Source organism: Salvelinus fontinalis, chromosome 2 (genome assembly GCF_029448725.1).
Source record: "Salvelinus fontinalis isolate EN_2023a chromosome 2, ASM2944872v1, whole genome shotgun sequence".
Taxonomy (NCBI): domain Eukaryota; kingdom Metazoa; phylum Chordata; class Actinopteri; order Salmoniformes; family Salmonidae; genus Salvelinus; species Salvelinus fontinalis.
In genome coordinates this window covers 95237976-95263596 of record NC_074666.1, presented here as the reverse complement: position 1 = coordinate 95263596, position 25621 = coordinate 95237976, and the positions used below count along the sequence as shown (strand labels likewise).

The 25621-nt window shown below is 48.8% G+C and overlaps 1 protein-coding gene across 14 annotated transcripts in view; it reads left to right on the top strand.

The window, feature by feature from the left end:
• wipi2 (WD repeat domain, phosphoinositide interacting 2) overlaps positions 1-21145 on the top strand; it is a 55764-nt gene extending 34619 nt beyond the window's left edge. Inside the window, exons 9-15 of one of the 14 annotated variants that reach the window (XR_008755926.1) lie at positions 10509-10587; positions 10742-10827; positions 13554-13707; positions 13767-13830; positions 13900-13917; positions 13964-14027; positions 14097-14447. Coding sequence is in view for 1 of the 14 variants with exons in the window: in XM_055896358.1 (XP_055752333.1) it covers positions 10509-10587; positions 10742-10827; positions 13554-13661; positions 16237-16334; positions 19962-20077 (487 nt within the window). In the remaining 13 variants the exon portion in view is untranslated. Of the gene's footprint in view, positions 1-10508; positions 10588-10741; positions 10828-13553; positions 13708-13766; positions 14028-14096; positions 14448-16236; positions 16335-19961 lie in introns of those variants that run through there. The other 13 variants (XR_008755931.1, XR_008755923.1, XR_008755925.1 and 10 more) reach the window with 13 other exon arrangements.
• The last annotated feature ends 4476 nt before the right edge of the window (positions 21146-25621 follow it).

Here is a 25621-nt window from a genome sequence, read left to right as displayed (position 1 = left end):
CCAGCAGAGGAGACGTTGTCCTGTATTATAACATGGTGTGTAGACCAGCAGAGGAGACGGAGACGTTGTCCTGTATTATAACATGGTGTGTAGACCAGCAGAGGAGACGTTGTCCTGTATTATAACATGGTGTGTAGACCAGCAGAGGAGACGTTGTCCTGTATTATAACATGGTGTGTAGACCAGCAGAGGAGACGTTGTCCTGTATTATAACATGGTGTGTAGACCAGCAGAGGAGACGTTGTCCTGTATTATAACATGGTGTGTAGACCAGCAGAGGAGACGTTGTCCTGTATTATAACATGGTGTGTAGACCAGCAGAGGAGATGTTGTCCTGTATTATAACATGGTGTGTAGACCAGCAGAGGAGACGTTGTCCTGTATTATAACATGGTGTGTAGACCAGCAGAGGAGATGTTGTCCTGTATTATAACATGGTGTGTAGACCAGCAGAGGAGACGTTGTCCTGTATTATAACATGGTGTGTAGACCAGCAGAGGAGACGTTGTCCTGTATTATAACATGGTGTGTAGACCAGCAGAGGAGACGTTGTCCTGTATTATAACATGGTGTGTAGACCAGCAGAGGAGACGTTGTCCTGTATTATAACATGGTGTGTAGACCAGCAGAGGAGACGTTGTCCTGTATTATAACATGGTGTGTAGACCAGCAGAGGAGACGTTGTCCTGTATTATAACATGGTGTGTAGACCAGCAGAGGAGACGTTGTCCTGTATTATAACATGGTGTGTAGACCAGCAGAGGAGACGTTGTCCTGTATTATAACATGGTGTGTAGACCAGCAGAGGAGATGTTGTCCTGTATTATAACATGGTGTGTAGACCAGCAGAGGAGACGTTGTCCTGTATTATAACATGGTGTGTAGACCAGCAGAGGAGACGGAGACGTTGTCCTGTATTATAACATGGTGTGTAGACCAGCAGAGGAGACGGTGATGTTGTCCTGTATTATAACATGGTGTGTAGACCAGCAGAGGAGACGTTGTCCTGTATTATAACATGGTGTGTAGACCAGCAGAGGAGACGTTTGTTATGGGTTTAAGATGGCACAGTGATGCCATCTGTTGGTAAATGTTTATTACTGCAACTCATGTATTTATACCGGGGTGCTTGAGATACCCGGAAGTGTCATGATGTACAGAACAAGGCTGGTTACTCGCATGAATGTCTCTGTCTCGTCATTTACCATTGGAACAAACATGGTGTCAGAAGAAGGATCACTAACCATGCTTTCCGCAAATTAGAGTAACCTGTTCTGGTTTACCAAACAATTGTTTATTTGAGTAAAATTTCGCCGGAATTGGCTTTAGCTAGAGTGAGTTTGCTAGTTAGCTTCAGTGTTGTTAGCACCGGTTAGACATGGCAGCGAACATTCCCCCTCCCGCCGTTATGAAGCTCAGCGGGGATTGGAGCACGAACTGGGATACGTTTAGAGGTGAATGGGAAGACTATGCGCTAGCAACGGGACTTCTGGAAAAGGACGAAGAGGTAGTGGCTGCCACTTTGAGGACTATAATGGGAACTGAATGCCGACACGTATACAAACACAACCTGAACCTAACAGCAGCTCAGCAAGGTAACGCTATAACTATTCTTGATGCTCTTGAACATTACTTTAAGCCAGCAAAGAACGTCATCTACGAGCGTTATGTTTTTGGTTGTTGCAAACAGGAGAACGGGGAGTCCATTGACAGCTTTGTCACTAGGTTAAGGGAAAAGGCAGCTACATGTGACTATGGTGCTTTAAGAGATGAACTGATCAGAGATAAGATTGTGCTTGGCATAACTGATGAGGGCACCCGCAGACGTTTGCTGAGAGAACGTGACCTGACGCTGGTCTTGGCAGTGGAGACATGCCGTGCAGCAGAGCTTACTGATATACGGATAAGGTCCATGGAGCTAGAAAGGCAACATATGGACAATGTCAATGCTACATTCAGGCAGCCAGTAAAGAAATTCCCCTTTGCCACAGCTAATGCTAATACTACAGCCAACTCTGCAGTAGACAACCCCAATACATGCCGATATTGTGGCATTTCTCATGGACGAGGAAAAGAACACTGCCCAGCCTATGGAAAAATATGCAAATCCTGTGGTACAGCTAATCACTTTGCAAGGGTCTGCATGAAAAGCAAGAGAAAGGAGGGTAAGGTGCACTCTATTGAAACAAACCCAGATGAAGGGAACAACAGCACGGAGGATGTATATGCTAGCGAGTGCATAGGGGCAGTGAAGGCAAAAGGGAAAAAGTGGTTCGTCACTCTGCTACTTAATAATAAACCACAGCAATGCCAGATAGATTCAGGGGCCACATGCAACGTTATGAGCCTTAAAGATAAAAGGAGGCTCGCGCCCAGAGACAATCTCACACAGAGTAGCACCAAGCTGAAACTGTATTCAGGCCAGTTCATGACCTCTTTAGGCCTGTTTGTGACAGAGTGTGTTTTACGTGGCCAGAAACACACCCTTGAGTTTGAAATAGTTGAGGCTAGTCAACAGCCATTACTGTCAGGTTCTACATGCGAGCGCCTTGGGCTTATTAACTTTACCATCCCAGCTGATCTTAACATTATAGATAAAGTCAAGGCTGGGCCCCTGAGCAAGGAGACACTCCTAAGCAAGTACCATGATGTCTTCAACGCCCCGGTCGAGTCAGTTCCCGGGGAAGTCCACTTTGAGTTGGACGCAGCAATCCAGCCTGTCCAGTGTGCACCCCGTAATGTACCAGTGGCCATGAAAGCAGCTACGAAGGCTCAGCTTGACAAATACGAAGCAGATGGCCACATGATATCCGTCACTGAGCCTACAGACTGGATAAGTAATATGGTTATCATCAAGAAACCAGACAAGCTACGGATATGCATTGATCCTAAACACCTCAACCGGGCTCTGCGACGTTCACATTACATTATGCCCACGTTGGAGGATGTTCTTTACAAGCTCCCAAAGGCCAGAATCTTCACGCTCGTGGACGCTAGAGATGCCTTCCTGCAGTGCAAGCTCGACGAGCCCAGCAGCTACATGACCACCTTTTGGACACCCTGGGGCAGGAAGAGGTGGTTGAAGCTTCCGTTTGGTGTCTCCGTGGCTCCAGAGGTGTATCAGCGGAAGCAGCACGAGCTGTTGATGGGACTCAGTGGCGTGGAACCCATAGCAGATGACATCCTCGTAGTGGGCTGTGGGGACAGTGATGAGGAGGCAGAATGTGACCATGACGCCAAGCTGCTGGCCCTGATGGTCAGATGCAGACAGGTCAAGCTAAGACTAAGCATAAAAAAGCTTCAGTTTAAAGTGCCAGAGGTCCGCTTTCATGGGCACATTTTGTCCTCCATCGGATTGAAGGCGGATCCTGAAAAAGTGAAGGCTGTCTTGAAAATGCCCCACCCATCTGACGTGAAGGGAGTGCAGCGCTTCGTCGGATTCGTCACTTACCTGGCCAAATTCCTACCGCGGCTCTCTGAAGTGTGTGAGCCACTAAGGAGGCTCATGGACAAGGACGCCATCTGGCATTGGCTCCCAAAACATGACGCAGCGGTGAGGGAAATAAAAAAACTGGTCACCCAGACACCTGTACTGCGTTACTACAATGTGTCAAAACCTGTCACGATTCAGAGTGACTCAAGCCAGTATGGACTTGGCTGTTGCCTCATGCAGGAGAGCCAGCCTGTGGCATTCGCCTCTAGGGCACTCACCCTAACAGAGCAGAACTATGCCCAGATAGAGAAGGAGTGCCTCAGCATTGTGTTTGCATGCCAACGCTTCCACCACTACCTGTACGGGCGTGACAATATTACCGCAGAGACAGATCACAAGCCCCTTATTGCTATATTCAGCAAGCCTCTTCTGAATGCCCCAAAACGACTGCAGAGCATGCTACTGGCCCTACAAAACTACAACCTCACGGTGGTGTATAAGCCAGGGCCAGAGATGTATGTGAGTGACACGCTCAGCAGGGCTACTGCATCAGGCATTCACACACGCTCCATGCATGAACAACACGCAGTGTGCAGCTTACAAAGAGAGCAAGTGGATGTTGAACACATCAACCAGGCTGACTACCTCAATGTTACGGACCAGCGCCTTATACAAATCAGACAGCACACAGACAGGGACGGACAACTCCAGGAATTGAGGTCTGTGATTATGATGGGCTGGCCCGACTGCAAGGAAGAAACTGCTTTAGCCGTCAGAGAATATTGGCAAGTCAAAGAGGAGCTCAGTGTTCAAAACGGAGTAATATTCATGTGTCAGAGAGTCGTTATTCCCCGGTCTCTGCGCCATGAGATGTTGGCGCGTGTGCACTCAAGTCACATAGGAGGTGAGGCCTGTTACAGACAAGCACGTGACACACTGTATTGGCCAGGAATGCAGAGTGAAATCAAAGACTATGTCAGTAAATGCACAATCTGCAATGAATATGCCATTGAACAACAGAGAGAGACGATGATGTCCCACGAGCTACCGATGCGCCCCTGGCAGATAGTAAGTTTAGATCTCTTCCAGCACAGTGGCAAAGACTTTCTGCTGGTAGTTGATCATTATTCAGACTTTTGGGAGATTGACCTCCTCCCCGACCTCTCAGCAGAGACAACGATCAAACGCTGCAAGGCTCAGTTTGCCCGCTATGGCCAGCCAGATAGGGTAATTTCAGACAATGGACCCCAATTCTCCGGTGTTGAGTTCCGAAAATTTGCTGCAGGATGGGAATTTGAGCACGTCACTTCATCACCACGATACCCAAAAGCTAATGGGAAGGCGGAGTCCGCAGTAAAAATCGCAAAGAACCTCTGCAAAAAGGCTCTGCGAGAGGGCAAAGATGCCTGGAAAGCAATCCTGCAGTGGCGCAATACCCCGACAGAAGGCATGGATAGCAGCCCGGCCCAGCGCCTCATGGCACGGCGCTTAAAAGCAGCTCTGCCAGTAGCCAACACTCTCCTGGAGCCCTGTGTGGTGACTGACGTGCTGGTGAAGCTACGTCACAGAAGACAGGTCTCCAAGTTCATCTACGACAAATCAGCAAAAGACTTACCTGAGCTCAGGGTGGGTGAAACGGTGCGAATGAAGCCACTACCAGGGGACCGGACGGGCCTCTGGAGACTCGGATCCTGTGTACAGAAAGTGGCACCACGCTCCTACTTGGTCGAAGTGAATGGATCATTGTACCGTCGCAACAGGGTTGACCTTCGGATTGCTGAGCCCGCACCTACTCAGAACCCTGATGGTCAAAGGGGTCGCATGACAAAAGACGGAACTCCAGCAATGGTGCCTGAGGCACTGGGCGAAGAGCCAGGTGATCACAGGTCAAGTCACATGGGGCCTGAGGCACTGGGCGAAGAGCCAGGTGATCACAGGTCGGCTGCTCCCTCGCCCATCAATACTCCTCTTAGACTGTCAGGTGACACGCCTGTGCGGGAACCCGCAGTCCTCGCAGACAAGCCCCCTGTCTTTTCACGCTACGGGCGTTTGTCTCAGCCACCAAAAAGACTTAATCTGTAGGTTTCCCATCAGGGTTGACAGAAAGAGAAAAGAAAAAAAAAAAGTAAAGAGACTATCAAAATGTGTTAAGTTGTTATCTGAGAAAAAAAAAAAAAAAAAAAACTAAACTGTTCATGTTGGAAACTATTACTAGGTTTGTTTTGTTAATGAATTGACACCTCCTGTCCTATTTTATTAAAGGGAAGATGTTATGGGTTTAAGATGGCACAGTGATGCCATCTGTTGGTAAATGTTTATTACTGCAACTCATGTATTTATACCGGGGTGCTTGAGATACCCGGAAGTGTCATGATGTACAGAACAAGGCTGGTTACTCGCATGAATGTCTCTGTCTCGTCATTTACCATTGGAACAAACAACGTTGTCCTGTATTATAACATGGTGTGTAGACCAGCAGAGGAGACGGTGATGTTGTCCTGTATTATAACATGGTGTGTAGACCAGCAGAGGAGACGTTGTCCTGTATTATAACATGGTGTGTAGACCAGCAGAGGAGACGTTGTCCTGTATTATAACATGGTGTGTAGACCAGCAGAGGAGACGTTGTCCTGTATTATAACATGGTGTGTAGACCAGCAGAGGAGACGTTGTCCTGTATTATAACATGGTGTGTAGACCAGCAGAGGAGACGTTGTCCTGTATTATAACATGGTGTGTAGACCAGCAGAGGAGACGGAGACGTTGTCCTGTATTATAACATGGTGTGTAGACCAGCAGAGGAGACGTTGTCCTGTATTATAACATGGTGTGTAGACCAGCAGAGGAGACGTTGTCCTGTATTATAACATGGTGTGTAGACCAGCAGAGGAGACGTTGTCCTGTATTATAACATGGTGTGTAGACCAGCAGAGGAGACGTTGTCCTGTATTATAACATGGTGTGTAGACCAGCAGAGGAGACGTTGTCCTGTATTATAACATGGTGTGTAGACCAGCAGAGGAGACGTTGTCCTGTATTATAACATGGTGTGTAGACCAGCAGAGGAGACGTTGTCCTGTATTATAACATGGTGTGTAGACCAGCAGAGGAGACGTTGTCCTGTATTATAACATGGTGTGTAGACCAGCAGAGGAGACGTTGTCCTGTATTATAACATGGTGTGTAGACCAGCAGAGGAGACGTTGTCCTGTATTATAACATGGTGTGTAGACCAGCAGAGGAGACGTTGTCCTGTATTATAACATGGTGTGTAGACCAGCAGAGGAGACGTTGTCCTGTATTATAACATGGTGTGTAGACCAGCAGAGGAGACGTTGTCCTGTATTATAACATGGTGTGTAGACCAGCAGAGGAGACGTTGTCCTGTATTATAACATGGTGTGTAGACCAGCAGAGGAGACGTTGTCCTGTATTATAACATGGTGTGTAGACCAGCAGAGGAGACGTTGTCCTGTATTATAACATGGTGTGTAGACCAGCAGAGGAGACGTTGTCCTGTATTATAACATGGTGTGTAGACCAGCAGAGGAGACGTTGTCCTGTATTATAACATGGTGTGTAGACCAGCAGAGGAGATGTTGTCCTGTATTATAACATGGTGTGTAGACCAGCAGAGGAGACGTTGTCCTGTATTATAACATGGTGTGTAGACCAGCAGAGGAGACGGAGACGTTGTCCTGTATTATAACATGGTGTGTAGACCAGCAGAGGAGACGGTGATGTTGTCCTGTATTATAACATGGTGTGTAGACCAGCAGAGGAGACGTTGTCCTGTATTATAACATGGTGTGTAGACCAGCAGAGGAGACGTTGTCCTGTATTATAACATGGTGTGTAGACCAGCAGAGGAGACGGTGATGTTGTCCTGTATTATAACATGGTGTGTAGACCAGCAGAGGAGACGTTGTCCTGTATTATAACATGGTGTGTAGACCAGCAGAGGAGACGTTGTCCTGTATTATAACATGGTGTGTAGACCAGCAGAGGAGACGTTGTCCTGTATTATAACGTGGTGTGTAGACCAGCAGAGGAGACGTTGTCCTGTATTATAACATGGTGTGTAGACCAGCAGAGGAGACGTTGTCCTGTATTATAACATGGTGTGTAGACCAGCAGAGGAGACGTTGTCCTGTATTATAACATGGTGTGTAGACCAGCAGAGGAGACGTTGTCCTGTATTATAACATGGTGTGTAGACCAGCAGAGGAGACGTTGTCCTGTATTATAACATGGTGTGTAGACCAGCAGAGGAGACGTTGTCCTGTATTATAACATGGTGTGTAGACCAGCAGAGGAGATGTTGTCCTGTATTATAACATGGTGTGTAGACCAGCAGAGGAGACGTTGTCCTGTATTATAACATGGTGTGTAGACCAGCAGAGGAGATGTTGTCCTGTATTATAACATGGTGTGTAGACCAGCAGAGGAGACGTTGTCCTGTATTATGACATGGTGTGTAGACCAGCAGAGGAGACGTTGTCCTGTATTATAACATGGTGTGTAGACCAGCAGAGGAGACGTTGTCCTGTATTATAACATGGTGTGTAGACCAGCAGAGGAGACGTTGTCCTGTATTATAACATGGTGTGTAGACCAGCAGAGGAGACGTTGTCCTGTATTATAACATGGTGTGTAGACCAGCAGAGGAGACGTTGTCCTGTATTATAACATGGTGTGTAGACCAGCAGAGGAGACGTTGTCCTGTATTATAACATGGTGTGTAGACCAGCAGAGGAGACGGTGAAGTTGTCCTGTATTATAACACGGTGTGTAGACCAGCAGAGGAGACGTTGTCCTGTATTATAACACGGTGTGTAGACCAGCAGAGGAGACGTTGTCCTGTATTATAACATGGTGTGTAGACCAGCAGAGGAGATGTTGTCCTGTATTATAACATGGTGTGTAGACCAGCAGAGGAGACGTTGTCCTGTATTATAACATGGTGTGTAGACCAGCAGAGGAGACGTTGTCCTGTATTATAACATGGTGTGTAGACCAGCAGAGGAGACGTTGTCCTGTATTATAACATGGTGTGTAGACCAGCAGAGGAGACGTTGTCCTGTATTATAACATGGTGTGTAGACCAGCAGAGGAGACGTTGTCCTGTATTATAACATGGTGTGTAGACCAACAGAGGAGACGTTGTCCTGTATTATAACATGGTGTGTAGACCAGCAGAGGAGACGTTGTCCTGTATTATAACATGGTGTGTAGACCAGCAGAGGAGACGTTGTCCTGTATTATAACATGGTGTGTAGACCAGCAGAGGAGACGTTGTCCTGTATTATAACATGGTGTGTAGACCAGCAGAGGAGACGTTGTCCTGTATTATAACATGGTGTGTAGACCAGCAGAGGAGACGTTGTCCTGTATTATAACATGGTGTGTAGACCAGCAGAGGAGACGTTGTCCTGTATTATAACATGGTGTGTAGACCAGCAGAGGAGACGTTGTCCTGTATTATAACATGGTGTGTAGACCAGCAGAGGAGACGTTGTCCTGTATTATAACATGGTGTGTAGACCAGCAGAGGAGACGTTGTCCTGTATTATAACATGGTGTGTAGACCAGCAGAGGAGACGTTGTCCTGTATTATAACATGGTGTGTAGACCAGCAGAGGAGACGTTGTCCTGTATTATAACATGGTGTGTAGACCAGCAGAGGAGACGTTGTCCTGTATTATAACATGGTGTGTAGACCAGCAGAGGAGACGTTGTCCTGTATTATAACATGGTGTGTAGACCAGCAGAGGAGACGTTGTCCTGTATTATAACATGGTGTGTAGACCAGCAGAGGAGACGGTGATGTTGTCCTGTATTATAACATGGTGTGTAGACCAGCAGAGGAGATGTTGTCCTGTATTATAACATGGTGTGTAGACCAGCAGAGGAGACGTTGTCTTGTATTATAACATGGTGTGTAGACCAGCAGAGGAGACGTTGTCCTGTATTATAACATGGTGTGTAGACCAGCAGAGGAGACGTTGTCCTGTATTATAACATGGTGTGTAGACCAGCAGAGGAGACGTTGTCCTGTATTATAACATGGTGTGTAGACCAGCAGAGGAGACGGAGACGTTGTCCTGTATTATAACATGGTGTGTAGACCAGCAGAGGAGACGGTGATGTTGTCCTGTATTATAACATGGTGTGTAGACCAGCAGAGGAGACGTTGTCCTGTATTATAACATGGTGTGTAGACCAGCAGAGGAGACGGTGATGTTGTCCTGTATTATAACATGGTGTGTAGACCAGCAGAGGAGACGTTGTCCTGTATTATAACATGGTGTGTAGACCAGCAGAGGAGACGGTGATGTTGTCCTGTATTATAACATGGTGTGTAGACCAGCAGAGGAGACGTTGTCCTGTATTATAACATGGTGTGTAGACCAGCAGAGGAGATGTTGTGCTGTATTATAACATGGTGTGTAGACCAGCAGAGGAGACGTTGTCCTGTATTATAACATGGTGTGTAGACCAGCAGAGGAGACGTTGTCCTGTATTATAACATGGTGTGTAGACCAGCAGAGGAGACGTTGTCCTGTATTATAACATGGTGTGTAGACCAGCAGAGGAGACGTTGTCCTGTATTATAACATGGTGTGTAGACCAGCAGAGGAGACGTTGTCCTGTATTATAACATGGTGTGTAGACCAGCAGAGGAGACGTTGTCCTGTATTATAACATGGTGTGTAGACCAGCAGAGGAGACGTTGTCCTGTATTATAACATGGTGTGTAGACCAGCAGAGGAGACGTTGTCCTGTATTATAACATGGTGTGTAGACCAGCAGAGGAGACGTTGTCCTGTATTATAACATGGTGTGTAGACCAGCAGAGGAGACGGTGTCCTGTATTATAACATGGTGTGTAGACCAGCAGAGGAGACGTTGTCCTGTATTATAACATGGTGTGTAGACCAGCAGAGGAGACGTTGTCCTGTATTATAACATGGTGTGTAGACCAGCAGAGGAGACGTTGTCCTGTATTATAACATGGTGTGTAGACCAGCAGAGGAGACGTTGACGTTGTCCTGTATTATAACACGGTGTGTAGACCAGCAGAGGAGCCGACTACTTGGGGTGGATACTTCGGGAAGGTCCTGATGGCGTCCACCACCTACCTGCCCTCTCAGGTGAGTGGGACTTCCTTTTGAGAGAGAGAGAGAGAGAGTGTGTGTGTGTGTGTGTGTGTGTGTGTGTGTGTGTGTGTGTGTGTGTGTGTGTGTGTGTGTGTGTGTGTGTGTGTGTGTGTGTGTGTGGTCTGACCATGTATCCTCTGTGTGTCAGGTGACAGAGATGTTCACTCAGGGACGAGCCTTCGCCACCGTACGACTGCCCTTCTCTGGACACAAGAACATCTGTGCTCTGGCCCTGTAAGAACACACACTGGGACGTTCTCTAACGCACACTGGGACGTTCTCTAACGCACACTGGGACGTTCTCTAACGCACACTGGGACGTTCTCTAACGCACACTGGGACGTTCTCTAACGCACACTGGGACGTTCTCTAACGCACACTGGGACGTTCTCTAACGCACACTGGGACGTTCTCTAACGCACACTGGGACGTTCTCTAACGCACACTGGGACGTTCTGTAACGCACACTGGGACGTTCTGTAACGCACACTGGGACGTTCTGTAACGCACACTGGGACGTCCTGTAACGCACACTGGGACGTTTTGTAACGCACACTGGGACGTTCTGTAACGCACACCGGGACGTTCTCTTAACGCACACCGGGACGTTCTCTTAACGCACACCGGGACGTTCTCTTAACGCACACCGGGACGTTCTGTAACGCACACTGGGACGTTCTCTTAACGCACACTGGGACGTTCTCTTAACGCACACTGGGACGTTCTCTTAACGCACACTGGGACGTTCTCTAACGCACACTGGGACGTTCTCTTAACGCACACTGGGACGTTCTCTTAACGCACACTGGGACGTTCTCTTAACGCACACCGGGACGTTCTCTTAACGCACACTGGGACGTTCTCTTAACGCACACTGGGACGTTCTGTAACGCACACTGGGACGTTCTGTAACGCACACTGGGACGTTCTCTAACGCACACTGGGACGTTCTCTAACGCACACTGGGACGTTCTCTAACGCACACTGGGACGTTCTCTAACGCACACTGGGACGTTCTGTAACGCACACTGGGACGTTCTGTAACGCACACTGGGACGTTCTGTAACGCACACTGGGACGTTCTCTTAACGCACACTGGGACGTTCTCTTAACGCACACTGGGACGTTCTCTTAACGCACACTGGGACGTTCTGTAACGCACACTGGGACGTTCTCTAACGCACACTGGGACGTTCTCTTAACGCACACTGGGACGTTCTCTTAACGCACACTGGGACGTTCTCTTAACGCACACTGGGACGTTCTCTTAACGCACACTGGGACATTCTCTTAACGCACACTGGGACGTTCTCTTAACGCACACTGGGACGTTCTCTTAACGCACACTGGGACGTTCTCTTAACGCACACTGGGACGTTCTCTTAACGCACACTGGGACGTTTTGTAACGCACACTGGGACGTTTTGTAACGCACACTGGGACGTTCTGTAACGCACACTGGGACGTTCTGTAACGCACACCGGGACGTTCTCTTAACGCACACCGGGACGTTCTCTTAACGCACACCGGGACGTTCTCTTAACGCACACCGGGACGTTCTCTTAACGCACACCGGGACGTTCTGTAACGCACACCGGGACGTTCTCTTAACGCACACTGGGACGTTCTCTTAACGCACACTGGGACGTTCTCTTAACGCACACTGGGACGTTCTCTAACGCACACTGGGACGTTCTCTTAACGCACACTGGGACGTTCTCTTAACGCACACCGGGACGTTCTCTTAACGCACACCGGGACGTTCTCTTAACGCACACCGGGACGTTCTCTTAACGCACACTGGGACGTTCTGTAACGCACACTGGGACGTTCTGTAACGCACACTGGGACGTTCTGTAACGCACACTGGGACGTTCTGTAACGCACACTGGGACGTTCTGTAACGCACACTGGGACGTTCTCTAACGCACACTGGGACGTTCTCTAACGCACACTGGGACGTTCTCTAACGCACACTGGGACGTTCTCTAACGCACACTGGGACGTTCTCTAACGCACACTGGGACGTTCTGTAACGCACACTGGGACGTTCTGTAACGCACACTGGGACGTTCTCTTAACGCACACTGGGACGTTCTCTTAACGCACACTGGGACGTTCTGTAACGCACACTGGGACGTTCTCTAACGCACACTGGGACGTTCTCTTAACGCACATTGGGACGTTCTCTTAACGCACACTGGGACGTTCTCTTAACGCACACTGGGACGTTCTCTTAACGCACACTGGGACGTTCTCTTAACGCACACTGGGACGTTCTCTTAACGCACACTGGGACGTTCTCTTAACGCACACTGGGACGTTCTCTTAACGCACACTGGGACGTTCTCTTAACGCACACTGGGACGTTCTCTTAACGCACACTGGGACGTTCTCTTAACGCACACTGGGACGTTCTCTTAACGCACACTGGGACGTTCTCTTAACGCACACTGGGACGTTCTCTTAACGCACACCGGGACGTTCTCTTAACGCACACCGGGACGTTCTCTTAACGCACACCGGGACGTTCTCTTAACGCACACCGGGACGTTCTCTTAACGCACACCGGGACGTTCTCTTAACGCACACCGGGACTTTCTCTAACGCACACCGGGACTTTCTCTAACGCACACCGGGACGTTCTCTTAACGCACACCGGGACTTTCTCTAACGCACACTGGGACGTTCTCTTAACGCACACTGGGACGTTCTCTTAACGCACACTGGGACGTTCTCTTAACGCACACTGGGACGTTCTCTTAACGCACACCGGGACGTTCTCTTAACGCACACCGGGACTTTCTCTAACGCACACTGGGACGTTCTCTTAACGCACACTGGGACGTTCTATAACGCACACTGGGACTTTCTCTAACACACACTGGTGTCTAATTCGTGTGTGTGTGTGTGTGTGTGTCTGTGTGTGTCTCTGTGTGTGTGTGTGTGTGTGTGTGCAGGATCCAAAAGATTCCTCGTCTCCTGGTAGCAGCAGCTGATGGATATCTGTACCTCTATAACCTGGACCCACAGGAGGGAGGAGAGTGTACACTGATGAAACAGCACAGGTAACACTGATGAAACAGCACAGGTAACACTGATGAAACAGCACAGGTAACACTAACAGCACAGGTAACACTGATGAAACAGCACAGGTAACACTAACAGCACAGGTAACACTGATGAAACAGCACAGGTAACACTGATGAAACAACACAGGTAACACTAACAGCACAGGTAACACTGATGAAACAGCACAGGTAACACTGATGAAACAGCACAGGTAACACTGATGAAACAGCACAGGTAACACTAACAGCACAGGTAACACTGATGAAACAGCACAGGTAACACTGATGAAACAGCACAGGTAACACTGATGAAACAACACAGGTAACACTAACAGCACAGGTAACACTGATGAAACAGCACAGGTAACACTGATGAAACAGCACAGGTAACACTGATGAAACAGCACAGGTAACACTGATGAAACAGCACAGGTAACACTAACAGCACAGGTAACACTAACAGCACAGGTAACACTGATGAAACAGCACAGGTAACACTGATGAAACAGCACAGGTAACACTGATGAAACAACACAGGTAACACTAACAGCACAGGTAACACTAACAGCACAGGTAACACTGATGAAACAGCACAGGTAACACTGATGAAACAGCACAGGTAACACTGATGAAACAGCACAGGTAACACTGATGAAACAGCACAGGTAACACTAACAGCACAGGTAACACTAACAGCACAGGTAACACTGATGAAACAGCACAGGTAACACTGATGAAACAACACAGGTAACACTGATGAAACAGCACAGGTAACACTGATGAAACAGCACAGGTAACACTGATGAAACAGCACAGGTAACACTAACAGCACAGGTAACACTAACAGCACAGGTAACACTAACAGCACAGGTAACACTGATGAAACAGCACAGGTAACACTGGAACAACACAGGTAACACTGATGAAACAACACAGGTAACACTGATGAAACAGCACAGGTAACACTGATGAAACAGCACAGGTAACACTAACAGCACAGGTAACACTAACAGCACAGGTAACACTGATGAAACAGCACAGGTAACACTGATGAAACAGCACAGGTAACAACACACTGTAACAACACAGGTAACACTGATGAAACAACACAGGTAACACTAACAGCACAGGTAACACTAACAGCACAGGTAACACTGATGAAACAGCACAGGTAACACTGATGAAACAGCACAGGTAACACTGATGAAACAACACAGGTAACACTAACAGCACAGGTAACACTGATGAAACAACACAGGTAAAACACTGATGAAACAACACAGGTAAAACACTGATAAAACAGCACAGGTAACACTGATGAAACAGCACAGGTAACAACACACTGTAACAACACAGGTAACACTGATGAAACAGCACAGGTAACACTGATGAAACAGCACAGGTAACACTGATGAAACAGCACAGGTAACACTGATGAAACAGCACAGGTAACACTGATGAAACAGCACAGGTAACACTGATGAAACAGCACCGTTCCTCAATGCCAGGGTCGTGGGCTCCGTTCCTCAATGCCAGGGTCGTGGGCTCCGTTCCTCAATGCCAGGGTCGTGGGCTCCGTTCCTCAATGCCAGGGTCGTGGGCTCCGTTCCTCAATGCCAGGGTCGTGGGCTCCGTTCCTCAATGCCAGGGTCGTGGGCTCCGTTCCTCAATGCCAGGGTCGTGGGCTCCGTTCCTCAATGCCAGGGTCGTGGGCTCCGTTCCTCAATGCCAGGGTCGTGGGCTCCGTTCCTCAATGCCAGGGTCGTGGGCTCCGTTCCTCAATGCCAGGGTCGTGGGCTCCGTTCCTTAATGCCAGGGTCGTGGGCTCCGTTCCTCAATGCCAGGGTCGTGGGCTCCGTTCCTCAATGCCAGGGTCGTGGGAGCCGTTCCTCAAAGCCAGGGTCGTGGGAGCCGTTCCTCAAAGCCAGGGTCGTGGGATCCGTTCCTCAATGCCGGGTCGTGTGATCCGTTCCTCAATGCCTGGGTCGTGGGAGCCGTTCCTCAATGCCAGGGTCGTGGGCTCCGTTCCTCAATGCCAGGGTCGTGAGCTCCGTTCCTCAATGCCAGGGTCGTGGGCTCCGTTCCTCAATGCCAGGGTCGTGGGCTCCGTTCCTCAATGCCAGGGTCGTGGCCTCCGTTCCTCAATGCCAGGGTCGTGGGCTCCGTTCCTCAATGCCAGGGTCGTGGGCTCCGTTCCTCAATGCCAGGGTCATGGGCTCCGTTCCTCAATGCCAGGGTCGTGGGCTCCGTTCCTCAATGCCAGGGTCGTGGGAGCCGTTCCTCAAAGCCGGGTCGTGGGATCCGTTCTTCAATGCCGGGTCGTGTGATCCGTTCCTCAATGCCTGGGTCGTGGGAGCCGTTCCTCAATGCCGGGGTCGTTGGATCCGTTCCTCAATGCCGGGGTCGTTGGACCCGTTCCTCAATGCCGGGGTCGTGGGATCCGTTCCTCAATGCCGGGGTCGTGGGCTCCGTTCCTCAATGCCACATATGTACTCATTGAAAGTAGCTTTGGATGAAAGTGTATGTTAAATGGCATACAGTGTATGAAATTAAATCATTCTGTGTTCCTCAGGTTGGACGGCAGTGCTGAGCCGCCCAATGAGATCCTGGAACAGGGGTCACATGACCGACCCCTTACTGCACAGACCTACAACACTGCTGGGATGAAAGGTACACACTCCCAGGGCGCCGTTAGTCAAATTGGCACCGGACAACCGCTAGGCTACCTGGGCCGGCAGGTAGCCTAGTGGTTAGAGCGTTGGGTCAGTAACCGAAAGGTTGCTGGATTGAATCCCCGAGCTGACAAGGTAAACATCTGTCGTTCTGCCCCTGAACAAGGCAGTTTCTTTATTTTTTATTTATTTAACGAGGCAAGTCAGTTCAGAACAAATTCTCATTTACAATGACGGCCTACCAGGGAACAATGGGTTAACTGCCTTGTACAGGGGCAGAATGACAGATTTGACCTTGTCAGCTCTGGGATTTGATCTATCACTGTGTGATATATATATATATATATATAACCTTCACTAACCACTTGGTCCTGGTAGCCGCAGGGTATTCCACCACTTGGTCTGGTAGCAGCAGGGTATCCCACCACTTGGTCCTGGTAGCAGCAGGGTATCCCACCACTTGGTCTGGTAGCAGCAGGATATCCCACCACTTGGTACTGGTAGCAGCAGGGTATCCCACCACTTGGTCTGGTAGCAGCAGGGTATCCTACCACTTGGTCTGGTAGCAGCAGGGTATCCCACCACTTGGTCTGGTAGCAGCAGGGTATCCCACCACTTGGTCTGGTAGCAGCAGGGTATCCCACTTGGTCTGGTAGCAGCAGGGTATCCCACCACTTGGTCTGGTAGCAGCAGGGTATCCCACCACTTGGTCTTGTAGCAGCAGGGTATCCCACCACTTGGTCCTGGTAGCAACAGGGTATCCCACCACTTGGTCTGGTAGCAGCAGGGTATCCCACCACTTGGTCTGGTAGCAGCAGGGTATCCCATCACTTGGTCTGGTAGCAGCAGGGTATCCCACCACTTGGTCTGGTAGCAGCAGGGTATCCCACCACTTGGTCTGGTAGCAGCAGGGTATCCCACCACTTGGTCTGGTAGCAGCAGGGTATCCCACCACTTGGTCTGGTAGCAGCAGGGTATCCCACCACTTGGTCTGGCAGCGGCAGGATATCCCACCACTTGGTCCTGGTAGCGGCAGGGTATCCCACCACTTGGTCCTGGTAGTGGCAGGGTATCCCACCACTTGGTCCTGGTAGTGGCAGGGTATCCCACCACTTGGTCTGGTAGCAGAAGGGTATCCCACCACTTGGTCTGGTAGCAGAAGGGTATCCCACCACTTGGTCTGGTAGCAGCAGGGTATCCCACCACTTGGTCTGGTAGCAGCAGGGTATCCCACCACTTGGTCTGGTAGCAGCAGGGTATCCCACCACTTGGTCTGGTAGCAGCAGGGTATCCCACCACTTGGTCTGGTAGCAGCAGGGTATCCCACCACTTGGTCTGGTAGCAGCAGGGTATCCCACCACGTGGTCTGGTAGCAGCAGGGTATCCCACCACTTGGTCTAGTAGCAGCAGGGTATCCCACCACTTGGTCTGGTAGCAGCAGGGTATCCCACCACTTGGTCTGGTAGCAGCAGGGTATCCCACCACTTGGTCTGGTAGCAGCAGGATATCCCACCACTTGGTCCTGGTAGCAGCAGGATATCCCACCACTTGGTCCTGGTAGCAGCAGGGTATCCCACCACTTGGTCTGGTAGCAGCAGGGTATCCCACCACTTGGTCTGGTAGCAGCAGGGTATCCCTCCACTTGGTCTGGTAGCAGCAGGGTATCCCACCACTTGGTCTGGTAGCAGCAGGGTATCCCTCCACTTGGTCTGGTAGCAGCAGGGTATCCCACCACTTGGTCTGGTAGCAGCAGGGTATCCCACTTGGTCCTGGTAGCAGCAGGGTATCCCACCACTTGGTCCTGGTAGCAGCAGGGTATCCCACCACTTGGTCTGGTAGCAGCAGGGTATCCCACCACTTGGTCTGGTAGCAGCAGGGTATCCCACCATTTGGTCTGGTAGCAGCAGGGTATCCCACCACTTGGTCTGGTAGCAGCAGGGTATCCCACCACTTGGTCCTGGTATCAGCAGGGTATCCAACCACTTGGTCCTGGTATCAGCAGGGTATCCCACCACTTGTTCCTGGTATCAGCAGGGTATCCCACCACTTGGTCTGGTATCAGCAGGGTATCCCACCACGTGGTCTGGTAGCAGCAGGGTATCCCACCACGTGGTCTGGTAGGAGCAGGGTATCCCACCACTTGGTCTGGTATCAGCAGGGTATCCCACCACGTGGTCTGGTAGCAGCAGGGTATCCCACCACACGGTCTGGTAGCAGCAGGGTATCCCACCACTTGGTCCTGGTAGGAGCAGGGTATCCCACCACTTGGTCTTGTAGCAGCAGGGTATCCCACCACTTGGTCTGGTAGCAGCAGGGTATCCCACCACTTGGTCTGGTAGCTGCAGGGTATCCCACCACTTGGTCTGGTAGCTGCAGGGTATCCCACCACTTGGTCTGGTAGCAGCAGGGTATCCCACCACTTGGTCTGGTAGCAGCAGGGTATCCCACTTGGTCCTGGTAGCAGCAGGGTATCCCACCACTTGGTCCTGGTAGCAGCAGGGTATCCCACCACTTGGTCCTGGTAGGAGCAGGGTATCCCACCACTTGGTCTTGTAGCAGCAGGGTATCCCACCACTTGGTCTGGTAGCAGCAGGGTATCCCACCACTTGGTCCTGGTAGGAGCAGGGTATCCCACCACTTGGTCTGGTAGAAGCAGGGTATCCCACCACTTGGTCTTGTAGCAGCAGGGTATCCCACCACTTGGTCTGGTAGCAGCAGGGTATCCCACCACTTGGTCCTGGTAGGAGCAGGGTATCCCACCACTTGGTCTGGTAGAAGCAGGGTATCCCACCACTTGGTCTGGTAGAAGCAGGGTATCCCACCACTTGGTCTGGTAGAAGCAGGGTATCCCACCACTTGGTCCTGGTAGCAGCAGGGTATCCCACCACTTGGTCCTGGTAGGAGAAGGGTATCCCACCACTTGGTCCTGGTAGGAGCAGGGTATCCCACCACTTGGTCCTGGTAGGAGCAGGGTATCCCACCACTTGGTCTGGTAGGAGCAGGGTATCCCACCACTTGGTCCTGGTAGCAGCAGGGTATCCCACCACTTGGTCTGGTAGCAGCAGGGTATCCCACCACTTGGTCTGGTAGCAGCAGGGTATCCCACCACTTGGTCCTGGTAGGAGCAGGGTATCCCACCACTTGGTCTGGTAGGAGCAGGGTATCCCACCACTTGGTCCTGGTAGCAGCAGGGTATCCCACCACTTGGTCTGGTAGGAGCAGGGTATCCCACCACTTGGTCTGGTAGGAGCAGGGTATCCCACCACTTGGTCCTGGTAGGAGCAGGGTATCCCACCACTTGGTCCTGGTAGCAGCAGGGTATCCCACCACTTGGTCTGGTAGCAGCAGGGTATCCCACCACTTGGTCTGGTAGCAGCAGGGTATCCCACCACTTGGTCCTGGTAGGAGCAGGGTATCCCACCACTTGGTCTGGTAGAAGCAGGGTATCCCACCACTTGGTCTGGTAGAAGCAGGGTATCCCACGTGGTCTGGTAGAAGCAGGGTATCCCACGTGGTCTGGTAGCAGCAGGGTATCCCACCACATCCCTGGTAGGAGCAGGGTATCCCACCACATCCCTGGTAGGATACCCTGACTCTTGACCTCTAACCCATGTCCTCTCCTCAGGTTACTGTGAGGAGGCGGGTGCAGTGGGAGGGGCGGGACTAGATGATGACCTCAGCGATCTGCGATTGGACGATGAGAATGAGGAGCAGCCGCCACTCATCCTGGAGACGGACTGACTGACAGCCACAGCAACCAATCAGAGAGCCCCTCTGGTGCTGCTAGGAACATGTAACATGGAGGGTGGGATTAAAAACTCTCAGCGTTCAACAGCCCCTCTTTCTGTCTGTAGATGTATACATGTTTCTCCCTCTCTGTCCCCTCCCTCCCTCTCTGTCCCCCCCCCCTCCCTCTCTGTCCCCTCCCTCCCTCTCTGTCCCCCCCCCTCCCTCTCTGTCTCCTCCCCTCCCTCTCTGTCTCCCCTCCCCTCCCTCTGTCCGTCTGTGCAGGTGACTCCGTAGCTTTGCATGTACATGTGCCAAGAGCAGAACGCTACGCTCTAACAAGGACCTCTGAAGTGTGTGTGTGTGTGTGTGTGTGGGCTGAGCTGTAAATGTGTGTGCTGGGCATGTACATTAGCATACGTTAGCTTCCCAGTCGCTCACTGGCTACCCAATCAGATGAAGGCTCAGTGGACAAGCCCTGCCCCCTCTCTCTGAGGCCTTCAGACATTGGCAGATGAAATTGATTGACAGATCAGTCAGACCAGTGTCTGATTGGGTGAGGAATTGAATTCCGTCATTGCTCTGAGGTGTGTGTTTAATCCATAGAGATAGAGGACTCATCATGTATATAACCCGTTTTAGCATGGACATTGCCGTCATCCACCATTTTAAAGTAGTCAACTGGGTGAGGATTCCTATGGGAAGTAACTTCAGTGGTGCTGTCACAGACTCTAATGGCACAGATACAAAGAGGAGTCCTCTATCTACCTCTATGGTGTAACCAGGGATGAATGGCACAGATACAAAGAGGATTCCTCTATCCACCTCTATGGTGTAACCAGGGATGAATGGCACAGATGCAAAGAGGATTCCTCTATCCACCTCTATGGTGTAACCAGGGACATCATCAAGGCGGGGCATGTCCACTGGGTCTCGTCAGACACATGCCTTCCCATGATCCTCTGGGGTGAGGCGGAGCGGCTAGACGGACGGGTCACATGACCAGACGTTTTCTAATGAGTCATGATTTTGTATAAAATGTGAAACGGTGTTGATCAGAAAATAAAGTCCATGTTGATGTAACAGACATGTTTCTCTGTCCTTTATGTTGATGTCCTTTCTCTATAAGAGGACTCAAAACAAACTACAAATGTATCCAAGGAGTTTTGTAGAGTCACAAGCTTGATGTAGTCATTGCATGCAAGAGATATGGGACCAAATATGTATATGGAGGTAAAATAGTGCCTTAAGTGTACAAGCATGTAAAGTATGATTTGCACCTGTAAAATATGAGCTGCACCTGTATAATCAGTTTTGTAACTTCTGTTGGAAATAAATGCAACACTCGCAAGGGTTAGTAACGTGTTGTGTGAGAATACTTGTTGTGTGAAGAATACTTGTTGTGTGAGAATACTTGTTGTGTGAAGAATACTTGGAAACGTAACTTGATATGTGAATAAATGTAAATAAGATTTGCAGGAATGCAACTCCTTCATTAAACTGGTGAATCTTCTGTGAATCAGAACTACATTATAGCAGATGTGGAATCTGTGCGCTCTGAGTTGTGTTACTAATTTAAGTGGCTGACCTGCCAAAGGTTTTGTAGTAGTTAAACATACATGATGTGCTTGTAAGAGCTGCTCTTCAAGCAGCCGAGAAACACACCACAGCTCTGATAGGCCGAGGATTTTTCTACTGACCAATCAGGTAAAGTGTTGTCATTCTGGAATGTCCTTTCACGTTTCACAAGGTTCCGGTCTGGAAGAACGCTTCACACTGTCCTAAATATGAATAATATTTGTTAAAATTACTAGCAAAATAATATTCCGAGAATATGAAATATACATAAAGGCATTGGTGAAGAAGATGACGGGAAGAATTAAAACGAGTGTTTCCACATGGCATAACCGCTACAAAGCTGATGCTAGCTAGTTAGCTAGCCTCTTTTCTATTGAAATTGCATGGCTGGTTAGCTAGCTAGTTAGCAAGCATTAGAGCCTTCTGGCTAGCCTGTATCTAGTTTTTTTTGGGGTCACTTGTAGATGAGCAGTGGAGCCATACGGTTTTCTGACCCTGTCCTCATTTTTGTTATCCCTGTCCCTGAATATACTTACCTTCAGTTACTTACCTGAAGATACTTACCTTTAGTTTAGTTACTTACCTGAAGATACTTACCTTTAGTTTAGTTACTTACCTGAAGATATTTACCTTTAGTTTAGTTACTTACCTGAAGATACTTACCTTTAGTTTAGTTACTTACCTGAAGATATTTACCTTTTAGTTTAGTTACTTACCTGAAGATACTTACCTTTAGTTTAGTTACTTACCTGAAGATACTTACCTTTAGTTTAGTTACTTACCTGAAGATACTTACCTTTAGTTTAGTTACTTACCTGAAGATACTTACCTTTAGTTCAGTTACTTACCTGAAGACACTTACCTTTAGTTACTTACCTAAAGATACTTACCTTCAGTTACTTACCTGAAGACACTTACCTTTAGTTTAGTTACTTACCTGAAGATACTTACCTTTAGTTACTTACCTAAAGATACTTACCTTCAGTTACTTACCTGAAGATACTTACCTTTAGTTTAGTTACTTACCTGAAGATACTTACCTTTAGTTTAGTTACTTACCTGAAGATACTTACCTTTAGTTTAGTTACTTACCTGAATATACTTACCTTTAGTTCAGTTACTTACCTGAAGACACTTACCTTCAGTTACTTACCTGAAGATACTTACCTTTAGTTTAGTTACTTACCTGAAGATACTTACCTTTAGTTTAGTTACTTACCTGAAGACACTTACCTTTAGTTTAGTTACTTACCTGAATATACTTACCTTTAGTTAGTTACCTGAAGATCTGTGGATACCTGTACATACTGGAAACCTGTGGAATAAAGTCTTGTTTTTTACTCTTTATGCCAGAGTCTGTGGTCGTTTAACTACAGTGAGTGATGCTCGTCTCCCGTACAGCCTCAAGCTTTCGCTGTCCCTACGACATCAACTAGCTAGCTATAATACCTGAGCCCCTGGTGGTGCAGCCGATCCGACTGTAGCCGTGAGCCCCCGGTGGTGCAGCCGATCCGACTGTAGCCGTGAACCCCCGGTGGTGCAGCCGATCCGACTGTAGCTGTGAACCCCCGGTGGTGCAGCCGATCCGACTGTAGCCGTGAACCCCCGGTGGTGCAGCCGATCCGACTGTAGCTGTGAACCCCCGGTGGTGCAGCCGATCCGACTGTAGCTGTGAGCCCCTGGTGGTGCAGCCGATCCGACTGTAGCTGTGAACCCCCGGTGGTGCAGCCGATCCGACTGTAGCTGTGAGCCCCCGGTGGTGCAGCCGATCCGACTGTAGCTGTGAGCCCCTGGTGGTGCAGCCGATCCGACTGTAGCTGTGAGCCCCTGGTGGTGCAGCCGATCCGACTGTAGCTGTGAACCCCCGGTGGTGCAGCCGATCCGACTGTAGCTGTGAGCCCCCGGTGGTGCAGCCGATCCGACTGTAGCTGTGAGCCCCTGGTGGTGCAGCTGATCCGACTGTAGCTGTGAACCCCTGGTGGTGCAGCCGATCCGACTGTAGCTGTGAACCCCTGGCCTGATTTCACCGGGGTTCCTTCCTTGTCCCAGACCCCTGCTGATCAGGTTTATCCAGGTAGTAGCTGTGCTTCTGCCTCTGCATTGCTTGTTCTTTGGGGTTTCAGGCTGGGTGTCTGTTAAGCCCTTTGTGACTGTTGATCAGGGCTGTCCTGATTAACGTGAGACCAATAGACATACATTTGGAGAAACAACACTGAGTGTTGTGTTTGGGTTGTATAATTCTTATTTTGCTAATGTGAACATTTAGCTGGTCCGGACTGGACTACATTTGAATTTAAATGATTCGCTAGGATGACTAACATCCATCATTATCCATGACTAACATCCATCATTATCCATGACTACCATCCATCATTATTCATGACTACCATCCATCATTATCCATGACTACCATCCATCATTATCCATGACTACCATCCATCATTATCCATGACTACCATCATCATTATCCATGACTACCATCCATCATTATCCATGACTACCATCCATCATTATCCATGACAACCATCCATCATTATCCATGACTACCATCCATCATTATCCATAACTACCATCCATCATTATCCATGACTACCATCCATCATTATCCATGACAACCATCCATCATTATCCATGACTACCATCCATCATTATCCATGACTACCATCCATCATTATCCATGACTACCATCCATCATTATTCATGACTACCATCCATCATTATCCATGACTACCATCCATCATTATCTATGACTACCATCCATCATTATCCATGACTACCATCCATCATTATCCATGACTACCATTCATCATTATCCATGACTACCATTCATCATTATCCAATACTACCATCCATCATTATCCATAACTACCATCCATCATTATCCATGACTACCATCCATCATTATCCATGACAACCATCCATCATTATCCATGACTACCATCCATCATTATCCATGACTACCATCCATCATTATCCATGACTACCATCCATCATTATCCATGACTACCATCCATCATTATCCATGACTACCATCCATCATTATCCATGACTACCATCCATCATTATCCATGACTACCATTCATCATTATCCAATACTACCATCCATCATTATCCAATACTACCATCCATCATTATCCAATACTACCATCCATCATTATCCATGACAACCATCCATCATCATCCATGACTACCATCCATCATTATCCATGACTACCATCCATCATTATCCATGACTACCATCCATCATTATCCATGACTACCATTCATCATTATCCATGACTACCATTCATCATTATCCAATACTACCATCCATCATTATCCATGACTACCATCCATCATTATCCATGACTACCATTCATCATTATCCATGACAACCATCCATCATGCAATGCACCACCACTTTTCTAAAGAACACTCTTCAATCTATTGTACATGGAACAACAACGTTTTCTATGTATTCATGATTAATATTTCCCAGGGATTTGTCTGCCGTTGTAATCCTTCGGTGGGCCACCTGAGCTTACTTTCAGGTCACCTAAGTCCAAACAGTGTAAAGAATTCAAATAAAATGCCGGGGTTCAAGCTGTGGGCCCACTGTGCCCCCATCGGGACAAATTGGACACATCGCCCTAGGAGGAGCTACTTCTGTGGAGCTACTTCTTACAACGCTTGCCAAATATCACAACTCAAAATTAAACAGATCATCATCCAATATGCATATTTTAAATTATGTTCACCACTTTAAATGTCTTCTTCTCCAGAACCGATCAATAGGCACCAAGTTTGTTATATTTATGGAAGGACATCTGTTTAGAAGGTAGAGCAGCGCTTTATTATGGACAGACTTCTCCTCGTTTTAGCCACTGTTGCATCAACATGTTTTGACCAGGACAGACTTCTCCTCGTTTTAGCCACTGTTGCATCAACATGTTTTGACCAGGACAGTTTACAATCCAGGGTAACTCCAAGCAGTTTAGTCAC